Genomic DNA, 12838 nt, shown 5'->3' with positions numbered 1-12838 from the left:
CCCAAAGCTTTGCGAAAAGCTTCAAGCTTCTCACGAGACAATGCCTTTGTGAAAAGATCTGCAAGGTTGTCTTGTGTTGGCACATAAGCCAAGCTGATCTCTCCTTCTGAGAGCCTCTCCCTGACATAGTGGTAATGCACCTCAATGTTCTTTGTGCGAGCATGAAAAACTGGGTTCCTCACAACTGCCAATGCGCTCTGACTGTCAGTGTAGATAGTGTTGGCAGTGTCCTGTCCAACACCCAAATCAACCATAAGGCGTCTGAGCCATACACACTCAACCGTAGCTGTGAAGACTGCCCTGTACTCAGCCTCACAACTCGAAGTGGCCACAATAGGTTGCTTCTTGCTCAACCATGATATACATGAAGTGCCAAGCATGAAACAAAAACCACTTGTGGACACTCGCGTGTCAAAACAACCAGCCCAATCTGAGTCCAAAAAAGCATGTAAGTCTGGCGGCAATGATCCCCCCTTGGGATAAAACAAGCCAAGATGTAAAGTGCCACTAAGGTAGCGGAAAATCCTCTTGACAGCCTGCCAATGCTTAGACCCTGGGCTATGCATAAATCTGCTGACCTGTGAGATTGCAAACTGAATATCTGGCCTCGTGTTGCATACATAAATGAGGCAGCCAACAGCAGTTTGGTAAAGAGTGACATCAGTAGGATCACCAGCATCATGTAGACTCAACTTCAAACCTGTTTCCATGGGAGTGGCAATAGGTTTGCAATCCTCAAGTCCAAACTTACATAGCAAAGTCTCTATGTAACTTTTCTGACACAAGGCAATACCACCATCACACTGCTTAAACTGTATACCCAAATAATGATGCAACAGCCCCAAATCTTTCATCTTGAAAGTAGCATTCAAATCAGCCTTAAATTCAGCAATATGTCTCTCATTTGGTCCAGTGATCAGCAAATCATCAACATGAAGAACCACGATGAGAAATACATCACCCTCACGCTTTACATACAATGTGCTTTCTGTTGGACTGTTACGAAAGCCTTGTTTGACCAAATGAGTGTCAGCTTTCTCATACCAAGCACGAGGAGATTGCTTCAACCGATACAAAGCCTTGTTACATTTGCACACTTTGTCCTCTTGTCCTTTTATGACAAAATCGCGAGGCTGCGTTACATAAACTTCCTCAAATATGTCACCATTCAAGAAAGCAGTAACAATGTCTGATTGATGTACATCCCAACCAAAATGAGCTGCCAATGCACATAGAAAACGCACAGTAGTCATACGACAAGTGGGAGCAAAAGTCTCTTCATAATCTATGCCTTTTTGCTGTGCATAACCCTTTGCAACAAGTCGAGCCTTATGGCGATCTATCTCACCATCCGGCTTGCGTTTTAACTTGTAAACCCACTTCATACCAATGGCCTTTTTGCCAGGAGGAAAATCACATAAAGTCCATGTGTCATTTTCTATAAGTGCATCATATTCTGATTGCATGGCAGCCATCCAATTTTCTGAATTCTGTGCTTCATCAAAAGACAGAGGCTCCTCAACATCATGTAAACTAGACACAGCCAAAGCATAACAATCTGATGCATAAGATGCATGGCGAGAGCCTGAACGAGTACGACTAGACAAAGGTGCATCCAATTTACTGTCACGCAAAGTGTGCACCAGCCATTTTGGCATAACTCTAGCCTGCTCATTTTCATCCCTTTCCTCATCAAGTACATCATGTACATCTGCATCAGTAATAGGCTGATCTAAAACATTTTCAGAAACCCCCATAGGCTGTACATTTGCCTCATTGGAACTTACATTCGTATTTCCACCACTGAAAAGAGGCAACAAAGTGTCATAAATGTCCTGTGAGCTTACATTACTGTCTCTAGTACATGACAGCAAGGGCTGAACAGAATCTTCCACAAACACTACATCCCGAGAAACCAAAATACGTTTTGTTTGCGGATGATACAACCTGTAACCTTTGCTTTCAGCACTATAACCAACAAAAATACATTTGACAGCCTTATCATCCAATTTTCTGCGCTGGACTTGTGGCACCAAAGCATATGCCAAACAGCCAAAAACACGCATGTGCTTAATAGAAGGCTTTCTATCATGCCATGCTTCATATGGAGTAATAGACTGCAAAGCTTTCGTAGGACACCTGTTAAGTACATAAGTGGCACACATGATGGCCTCAAGCCAAAAAGAATGCGGTAAAGCTTGACTTTTGACCATACATCGTGCCATTTCCGTCAGTGACCTGTTTTTCCTCTCAGCAACACCATTTTGCTGAGGCGTATAAGGCACTGTACATTGGTGTTTTATCCCACGACTAGCTAGAAATGCATTAAATTCATGAGACATATACTCCCCCCCTCGATCGGAACGGAGGGTGCCCATAGTACATTTCGAGACATTTTCAACCATAGCCTTGAAGCACATAAAAACTTCGGACTTCGCTTTAAGCGGAAATACCCATGCATGCCTGGAGTAATCATCAATGAAAGTCACGAAGTACAGGTAATTGCCCAAGGACGGAGTTTGCATGGGCCCACAAACATCAATATGCACAAGCTGCAACCTCCATGTGGCCCGAACTCAACCATCCTTTGCAAATTTAGAACGCTTCATCTTACCCAAAATACAGCCTTCACAAACATGTTTGACAGGTGCTTCAAGAGGTGGCAAAGAAGCAACCATATCAGATTTCTGCAAACGCAGCAAACTGGCAAAATTCAGATGACCAAAACGTGCATGCCAAAGTTTTGCATCTAAAATAGCCCTTGAATCTGCAACAGCATTTGCAAAATTTTGTCCACACTTGTCATACAAAGTGAGCTTATACAGCCCCACGGCACAAAAGCCCAGATGCAACAATTTCATCACCAAAACTGAGATCATGAACTGTACATCTATCATCCACAAATTTGACTACAAGTCCAAGTCTAGCAAGTGCGGATACAGACAATAGATTCTTCTTGATCCCAGGTACATAAAGTGCATCAACAAGTGTGAAGGAACTGCCATTAGCAGCAGTGAGGACAATCTTTCCAACTCCCTGAACTGGATAAGAGGCGTTGTTGGCACAAGTGACAGAATTCCCATGAGGGACAGACTCGAGAGAGGTAAACAATTCATGATGTGAGGTAATGTGCTTTGTAGCACCACTGTCGAAATACCACACATGTGAATCTGCAGCAACTGACAAGCATGTATCATGGACAGCAGGATTGTAAGTGCACTCTGCGCTAAAAGCCCATTCTGCATCAACATCAGCAACACAGTCTCCTTTCACAGAAGACTCAACAATGGCTGCATTTGTAGTGGAACCAGCATTTGCAGTGGAACCACCCTCTTTCTTCTTAGCCTCTTTGGCCTTCAACTTAGGACACGACTTGATCAAGTGATCATTGGCTTTACAATAATGGCAACGCATCTTCTTTTTGCCCTTATTACGAGAATTGCCAGACGAAGTACTGCTAGCAGAAGCATTAGGAACATAATTTTTGCCACTCGCAGCAGAACCATAAGAAGTGGTTGCATTATTGTTACCACCCTTTCTTTGAGAAGCAATAAAGGCCTGTTCAACTGCACGCTGCCTAGTCCTGTTTTTTCTAGAAAGTGACTCTTGCAACAGCAATGTGCATAATGCATCAAACTTGACAACTTCAGGATTTCCTTGGGTCATCGGTCTCCATGTACTAGCAAATATCTGGTAGGAATCTGGTAAGGCATCAAGAACCGTCTGCACAAGGGAACTGTCCGAAATGACTTCACCTGCAGAAATAAGCTGCTCATTGATATCCTTGACACTAGCAAGGAAAGTGTCCATATCATCTTCCTCCTGCATAATCTTCGACTCCAGCTCTTTACGCAGCAAAGCAATTTTAGCCTCATTGCGGCTTGCATAAAGACCTGCTAGAATATCCCAAGCTTGTTTTGCAGATTTTGTAGAACGGATGTGAGGAACAATGGTGCGCTTCACAGACAACGCAATCAATGCATGAGCCTGCGCATCCTTAACATCCCAACGAGCTTGTTCTGCCGTAGGCAAAACAACTCTAACAGTTGCAATCCTTGCAGCAAGACCTGCAACATCCTCAACATCTCCTACATCCTCAGAACCAGGACGTACATCAATGCCCTGCACAATGTTCCAGACACCCTTTGACACAAGAACATGTTGCATCATATAAGCCCACATAGGGTAGTTGTCCCCATCCAACCTATCCTCAGCAGCAAACATCTTGAACACATCTGTGTTGTTGTCAGCCATGGTAAATGTTGCACCTGATGTGAAAACTGCCCGAACGTAGGAGAAACAGAGCGGGAACAACCTGTGCTATATAGCACAAACCGTAGAAGACTGTAAGGCACCTGTTATGCAGAAAACGGCACTGACAGAAATTCTGCACAAAATGACGAAATAGCCTGTGCAGTACCGCCTGTAGTGGAAACGGAGGCCGAAATGAGCCCAAATCAAAATTCTGAGCAGACCAAGCTCTTCGAGCTTACCCAAAATATTTGTCGACCTGCGAACGCTCGCCAAAGCTCACTAAAATTGGAGAAAGTGAGCAGGCGTGTGCTGGAGCAACTGGCGACTAACCCCGGGAGGACGTGACCTGCTCTGATACCAATTGTTGGAATTAGGGTTGCAGAGAAACATACACAGCTTGGAGAAGATGAAGGAAGCTCAAGGCACACAATAGAGAGTGTATTACTTAGTGTGCAATGGAAAGATAGATAGCCCTAGAGTGATGGACGTATATACAATGCACGGGGGAAAAAACCTCCTAAAGAGGGAAAAAATGCCCCGGCGGTCCTAGTGTGTTCACACACATCACTACCACATGTATATGGTAACAATTACCTCTTTGCTTGAGCGCCAAAAACTCAGATCTGAGATCTGAATTTTGGGGCACTCGGTTTATTTTTTATTCCTGTCAGCGTCGCTATGGTCATCGCTATGAGCGTCGCTATTTTACACATAAACTAGCGACGCCGTGAATTTTCACTTTTGAGCATCGCACTACGAGTGTGGCTAATGTGAAGTACCTCTTGTAGTGATTGGATTATGAAAAAAGATAAAGTAGTGACTGGTATAACTCTTATGATATGGTACTTACATAGTATCTTTGCATAGTATACTTGGTTTAACTCTCATTATGTGGGTAGACATAGGTATTGGCTTGGTTGGATTGTCGTATAGCAACACTCATGATATATTTGATTAAATAATTATGGCAGTCGATATATGTTACAGAAGGCTTCGAGGTTTAGGTTGACTGCTCGCATCAACACTATTTCTAACCCTGGAAAGTTGGCGGCTATTAATAACAAACTCTATAAAGTGAAGAAAATGAAGGGCATACCTTCCAGTCATCGGCTTCGTTCCTATCTTTTGAGGGCTTGTAAAACACCATTTGTATCTGATATACTCTCATCTAGCTCTTGTAATGAATAAGTATGTTTCAATTTAAAGTGGTTTTCACTTAACATCTTTTCACTATCTTTTACTGCTAGTTAGTTGAGTGACATCTATAACATGTGGGATACCCATGCATCACATGCATACAGAACCAATGCTAACAAAATGTTGTGTTGTTTCCATGGGTGCAGGTGAGGGTTACCTTCTCAACTCTAGCTGCAAAGTTTGAAAGTTTGGTGGATCTCTTCAGTCTTACTAAGAGGCTCTTAGACCTCTTGTACTCTGTATAAGCTCATTCTTATCTTTGAATGAATTTATACAAAACCCTTCACTGACATAGTCACTAGTGTCTTTTGTAATTTGTTTAAATTCATTCGTGTTTATGGTATATTGGTATAGAAACACACACACACACACACTCAGTAGAGCAGCAAGAACTCCCTCTCTCTCTCTCTCTCTCTCTCTCTCTCTCACTCACTCACATACACACACACACACACACAACAAAAGTCAACATATGGAAATTGCAATCGAAATAACGAATACATAGCAAAAATAAATTGCAATGCTACACGGAAGAAAAGAACCAAAGGAAAGGCTTTAGTATAAAGGTAAAGAGGTATTATTAGATGTAATGATTTTGCCAGCACAAGAGATTCGCCATTGATGCATCCATACTTCAGTCATACTTACAAGTGCACGTGGTTGAGAGCCTAGTGGATTTGGCTGCATTTGGTGTTGGCGGAGATTGTGTAGGCGAGTTTGACTTGGTAGATGGAGAGCAGAGAGTTAAAGTGTTGAACGCCAAGGAGCTTGATGTAGCCCTGGAAGCAGTTGCAGATATGGGAGCCTAAGGGTGTGTTGCCCTGCGTCTGCCAGCTCAACTGCGCCACCAGTCCCAACCCGTAGCTCTGGTAGGCCGTTATCTGTATACGAGTGTTGTCGCACACGTTGACAGAGGCTACGCACAGCAGCATCGTCATTACAACCACCACCACCATTACAGCTCTGCTACCACCCATTGCCTTTTATACCTACGTATGCCAGCTCAGCTACGCCACCAACCCTAGTGCGTAGCTCTGGCAGGCCGTGATCTGTCTACGAGTGTTGTCCCACACGTTGGGACAGAGGCCACGCACAATAGCATCGTCATTACAACCACCACCACCACTACAGCTCTGCTACCACCCATTGCCTTTAGTACAGATTGTTAGGAGCAAGGCGGCCTCCTCCTCTTCTAAAGGTTCTCTTGTTGTTGCCTTCTCTCCCTCTCTCTCTCTCTCTCTCTCTCTCTCTCTCTCTCTCTCTCTCTCTCTCTCTCTGGAGTAACGCGTGGCATGCCTCCCTGCTCGCCTTTTTTTAAAGCTGCATACGTCGGGAGAGGTCATGCACATCAGCATCATCATTACAACATCCGCCACCACTACAACCCTGCTACCACCCATTGCCTTTTGTACCTTTAGTACAGATTGTCAGGAGCAAGGCCACCTCCTCCTCTTCTAGAGGTTCTCTTGTTGTTGCCTTCTCTCTCTCTCTCTCTCTCTCTCTCTCTCTCTCTCTCTCTCTCTCTCTATACTCTCAAGCGAGGAAGCGACGCGTGACATGCCTCCTTGCTTGCCTTTTTTTTTAAGCTGCATAAAGAAAACAGATAGATGCTTGAGTCATCTTTGAATTTATTGGCATTGTATGTAAACATATTGGGTCATATCAAAAGAATTTGAAGGGCGCCAGAGCGAGCTTTTCTTGCTATGGTTGAAGCTAGGCACCTCGGTCTCTCTCTATAAATCTCAGCCATTGCATTTGAGACATCAGGCTCTCTAGGTCTCCCCTTCACGCTCGATCACGCCATCAGCTGCCATGGCGCCGCACTCCAAAGACGGCCATGATATGCATGCAGCAGCTGCAACCAACATTCAGCCTGCTGGCTTCCCCATCAAGTACACCAAGCTTTTCATTGATGGAGAGTTCGTGGATGCCATTTCAGGTAATTCAGGCCTAGAGAGAGAGAGAGAGAGAGAGAGAGAGAGAGAGAGAGCGCACGCGCATGCGCGCATCTCTACAATTTGAAGGATTGTGTTGGGCTTGTCATTTGAAATGCAGGCAAGACCTTCCAGAGCTTGAATCCTAGCACCGGGGAGCTGCTAGCGACCGTAGCAGAGGCTGACGTGGCGGATGTTAATAAGGCGGTGAAGGCAGCACGCAAGGCCTTTGAAGAGGGTCCCTGGCCCCGTCTCTCTGGCTACGTACGTTTTCTGCTCTCTTCAGTTTCAATTCTGGATAGTTCTTCTTCAGTTACTTTTTGCTCTCTCTTTTCACTTCTTGAGTTTCAAACCGTCGAATTTTTCTATGACGTCTTTTACCCTCTCTCTCCCTCTCTCTCTCACACACACACACACACGCAAGCCGACGACAAGCAATTCCGATGCAAAAGCTCATTGAGCCCACTATGGCCTTGTGCCTCCTTCATCGCCGGCATCGCAAAGTCACAATACCAGTTCTAACGTTCACCATGGTGGATAGCCGTTTGCATGGCAGGAAGAGGGTTGACTGGTCTATATAGTTCGTAACATGCGAAAAGCTGTGGATCCTGTCGATGGCTTGAGCACGGCCACCCTCTACCGACCTCTCACTCCCAACCATGCTTGTGCATAGCCTCTCTCTCTCTCTCTCTCTCTCTCTCTCTCTCTCTCTCTCCATACATATATATATATATATATATACCAGTACGATCGGCGGCCTTCGGTGGTGTCCCTCCCCCCCCCCCCCCCCCCCCCCCCCCCCCCCCCTCTCCCTCTTTCTCGCGTGCGAAGGGGCTTTTTTTAGTTTTGGACTTTAGTCTTCAGGTCACAGATTGCAACACGTGTAAAAGGCTCCCCCTTTCGCCATATATATATATATATATGATACTTTCCTATTTCCACAAGTAAAGGTTGCTTAGAGCTGAGTGGGGGGAGGATGTCTCTCGCTCTCTCCCTCTCCCCCTCACTCATATAAACCGAAACTCACTGGATGCAGCAAACTTTGATATGTGGCACTGGAAAACCAGTCTCTTTAATATATAGTATAGATTCAAAAATCTTTGCACGAAACTCGAAAGCTGTCAATAACCCTACTAGCACTTTGAAAAAGGGGAGACTATGCAAAAATTGCGAGAGATTTGCTTTCTCCTTCATCGTAGGGTTGCAGGAGCTAATGAGAATATGCAATCATCTTTTCAACGTTTGTCTTCTCTGCACTGAAAAAAAACTGGGTGCAACCCTATGCATCCCCCTCACACCCCATTGTTACGCACACGACATGGCTCTTAAGATAGAATAAGAGCCGAGTCCCCTTATGCTGTTAGGATTTTAGTGAAATTAAGTGTTAGGGTGTTTCCATTCCGCTCCCAGTAGACTTTTGTTTGACAAAGTCTTTGTCTAAATAAAAGCAAAGGGAAAGTGGGCTCTTTCACATCTCTTCAAATAGAAAAGGCAAAAATGGGCTCTATCACTTTTCTTCAAATAGAAAAGGAAGCACACCTAAAATGTGGGCGAGATTTTTCTTTGGCATTCTTACTGGTTGATCATGTACACTCATTCATGAACAAGAAAATCAAAAGCCTAAGATCGTCTGATTCTTTCATGCACATTCAAGAAGGGCATCTAGGTTTTTGGGCTGTGTTCACTTGTTTAAAAGGTAAGTGAATCACGTTACCATGCGACTACATCACCGGAAGCTTTTGATAGCTTTCCATAATTATTCCCACATTGTGAATTACGACAACATCATGAGGTTTTGCGGGCGAGCACCTCACTCTTAGCTAGATGCGGTTGGGGGCAGGGGGTTGCCGGCCCCGGTTATAGGGGGGCCGATAGCCCCCTGCCCCAACCACACGTAGCTAGGTGTGCAGTGCCAAGCCTACAGAAGCTTATGATGTTGAACACTATGGGAAAACCCGGGGAAAGAGGACCTACTTCCCAAAAGGGAAGCCGTCTAAAACTTCTTGTGCATGATAGTGCCACCATGATGTAATCACTATGATGCACTAAGCATAAATTGCCTAAATATTAATTTGGTGGAATGCAGGAAAGAGGCCGAATACTACACAAGTTTGCAGACCTATTGGAACAAAATGAGGATGAATTGGCCCATCTAGAGACCTTAGACAATGGAAAACCACTTTTCAATTCAAGATATATGGACGTGGTTAGTGGTGTGAAATATGTCAGGATGGTAGCAGGTATATTTACTCTTCCTCCTCTCCACATAGAATACTAATATTGTTTCGTGTAAAAGTGCTATGCCTCATCAATAAGCATGCTTTATCAATACTGAGATGTTGAAATTTGTTCATGATCTATGTTTGCATTTGTCTGTCCTTTTATAGGTTGGGCAGATAAGGTAACTGGGCAAACCTTCAAGTTGGATGGGCCATACCAAGGCATATCTGTTTATGAGCCATATGGGGTTATTGGTGCAATTATCCCATGGAACTTTCCAATTCTTATGTTCATAGTAAAAGTTGCATCATCTTTAGCGGCGGGCAATAGTATTGTCATCAAACCAGCCGAGCAGACCCCCCTGACAGCTCTTTATATGGCAGCTCTAGCCAAGCAGGTGCAAAGACTCGATGACGATTTAGATTTAGTAGTCTAACATGCTCAATAAGCTCTCAAACTCAAGTAGTGTACTTTTTTATTTGGTGACTTAAGTTTAGTCTAGAGTGCTCAAGAAGTCCATTTCTTCATGTTTACCACATGAGAAGGGTAGTTTACCGATCACAATCCATAACATGAAGATGTCTAACCTTGTTTTAATTTTGTGGTTTTAAACATGCAGGCAGGTGTCTCTGATGGGGCACTGAATGTGGTGCCAGGTTTTGGACCTATCGCAGGTGCTTCCATTGCTAGTCACATGGACATTGACAAGGTACCTGTCATTTTACTTGGTCTATTAAGAGGGTAAGAGGGAGGAGGGTATAAAAGGAGACCTTGAGCTTGTTTGACATGACTTGTAGATTTTTGAATTTCTCAAAGCCTACACAAGGAAGATTTAGAAATTTTCTCATGTAGGAAAACGGAGTCTTTTTTAGTTTTTTTTCATACAATGCATAACATCATGAGCTTCTGTTTGAGAGGCACCGCATACCTGGTTAGGTACGATTGGGGGCAGGGGACCACCGACCCCCCCACCGGGCCGGCGCTCCCCTATCCCCAACCGTACCTAGCTAGGTGTGAGGGGCCGCCCTCTCAGAAGCTCATGATGTTGAGGTAAGTCACAATATAGGAATTATTGTGAGAATTTGTCCAAAACTTCTTGTGCTAGTTTTGCATAACAGGCTAAGAGTTGACCATGTGGCTAATTCTTTACCAAAATTTTGAAAATGGGACTTGAAAGAATAACTTAACACAACTTGAAGGAGGCTTCCATTTTCATAAAAGCGATTGGTATTCGACCATGTGGTCAAACTATTACTTCTATTGTGGATCGAGTGGAAATTTTGAGACCCTATAACTCTTTTGTGCTACTGTCTACATGTATACATTTGTATGTGATGTAGTTATATATGAGATGATGCTTCTGTGAATTTTGACAGGTGTTGCATATCTATACTCTTGATTTACCATTTATCCTTTGGATTTGTGATAGGTGGGCTTCATGGGGTCTACACATGTGGGCAGACTAATAATGGAGGCTGCTGCAAAAAGCAACCTAAAGCCAGTGAGCTTGGAATTGGGCGGTAAATCACCTCTAGTCATTTGCGAGGATGCAGATTTGGATACTGCAGTCGAGATAGCCAATGGATCCCTATTTTTCAACATGGTGAGAGTTCCAATCCATGTATGTGATAAGCCTTTGAACCCCATTCATCATTCTATATTTAGTACTTTTGCATCATGTCTCTTGTAGGGACAATGTTGTACAGCAGGAAGTAGGACTTTTGTGCAAGAGAGTATCTATGAGGCCTTTGTAAACAAGGCAATTGAAAAGGCCAAGAAGATAGTCATTGGTGATCCCTTCAAAGTTGGAGTGGAGCACGGTCCTCAGGCAAGTGCAATCTAGTAGTGCCTCCTTCTCAGAGAGCCAAGGGTTCCCTTTACCATTGGATATATGGGGATATTAGGACTTAACTTACCAGATACTTTTTCCATTTTTGAGCATTTATTTCTACTTGCATCTAGGGTGATAGCATAGTAAAATACTCACCTATGTTGCTTCCTTTGCTTGGTCAGGTGGATGAGAAACAGTTTAAGAAAACCTTGGATTACATAGAAAGTGGTAAAGCTGAGGGTGCCCGTCTCTTAACCGGAGGTCATTCCGTTGGAAAGCAAGGTTACTTCATCGAACCAACAATCTTCACAGATGTTAAGGTGAGCCATTGATGATATAGTGCTAAGTTCCCTTTTTTTTGGTTGTGCAAATTATTCAACACCTACTAAAATTTTTACACTTGCAGGATGACATGAAGATTGCAACAGATGAAATATTTGGACCAGTGATGTCAATCTTGAAGTTCAAGTAATGCCTCATGTTTTGACATTAGTCTTAAAGTATCTAAGCACAAATTGTGGTAATTGGATTCTATTGTTAGTGTATGATTCTATGTATATGTGTGCAAATGTTTCTTCTACAGGCATGTTCCCATGGGACCTTTCTTTTGCACTTTGTGTTTGATACCTTTGTTCAACACTATGTATATCTTTAATTGTGTATGTGATTAGTTCTTTGAGATTTCAAGTATTCATTTGGTTGAAAATGTATCTACCACTTTTGGTTAGGCCATTCATATAAGCATGATTCATGGATGAAGGAATTAGTTTCATAGGTCTTAAGAGCTTTTGTAAACCCTAAATGGTAGCATGTCCAATCCATGTTCTTGTTGATTCTATTCATGTTTGTTGTCTTCATGATGATGTTGATGTATGTATGTTCATACAATTGCAGGACTTTGGATGAGCTTATAAAGAGAGCAAATGACTCAAAATATGGTCTTGCGGCTAGCATACTCACAAAGGACATAGATGTAGCTCACAAGTTTGCACGGTCCCTCCGCGTTGGGACAGTGTGGATCAATTGTTACCATGTTTATGATCAATCTGTACCATTTGGTGGCTACAAAATGAGCGGGTTTGGACGTGAACATGGCCTAGCTTCTCTTCTTTCCCATATGCAACTCAAGTCCATTATCTACCCTCTCAAAGACTCTCCCTGGCTTTAAGCTTATAGCTATTGAGTGAATGCTATGCAAGGCCTCATAAACGGAAATTCCTTGAAATGAATAAAGCTATGATACATTTTATCAAGAAAATTCCTTTTTTGAGAGGAATTTTTTGCTTTAAATTCACATGTCAATGACTATCTTTCCACTATTTGACCTTAATCCTTTGTACATAATTGTCCAAGCTAACGCTACCACTCACAGTCTAAAGTATGCAATCCTACATGTATGGCT

General features: G+C 43.3%; 1 protein-coding gene across 1 annotated transcript; it reads left to right on the top strand.

Annotated features, from left to right (window-relative positions):
• The first annotated feature begins 7123 nt into the window (after window positions 1-7123).
• Window positions 7124-12838, top strand: LOC147444537 (aldehyde dehydrogenase family 2 member B7, mitochondrial-like). Its single transcript, XM_086527881.1, has 10 exons — window positions 7124-7390; window positions 7507-7649; window positions 9472-9625; window positions 9773-10002; window positions 10225-10314; window positions 11035-11208; window positions 11296-11433; window positions 11619-11756; window positions 11843-11904; window positions 12331-12838. The coding sequence occupies exons 1-10, from the start codon at window positions 7264-7266 to the stop codon at window positions 12602-12604; spliced, it is 1530 nt and encodes a 509-aa protein (XP_086384007.1). The 5' UTR covers window positions 7124-7263; the 3' UTR covers window positions 12605-12838.

This window comes from Adiantum capillus-veneris, chromosome 13 (genome assembly GCF_014529385.1).
Source record: "Adiantum capillus-veneris isolate H3 chromosome 13, ASM1452938v2, whole genome shotgun sequence".
NCBI lineage: Eukaryota > Viridiplantae > Streptophyta > Polypodiopsida > Polypodiales > Pteridaceae > Adiantum > Adiantum capillus-veneris.
This window is presented reverse-complemented; position numbering and strand designations above follow the sequence as displayed.

What these genes read in the sequence shown, in the direction of transcription:
- LOC147444537 (XM_086527881.1), top strand. Translation starts at nt 7,264, where the DNA reads ATGGCGCCGCACTCCAAAGACGGCCATGATATGCATGCAGCAGCTGCA. An exon ending in GTTCGTGGATGCCATTTCAG is followed by an intron (nt 7,391 to 7,506) that starts GTAATTCAGGCC and finishes TTTGAAATGCAG; the next exon opens with GCAAGACCTTCCAGAGCTTG. An exon ending in GATCCCTATTTTTCAACATG is followed by an intron (nt 11,209 to 11,295) that starts GTGAGAGTTCCA and finishes TGTCTCTTGTAG; the next exon opens with GGACAATGTTGTACAGCAGG.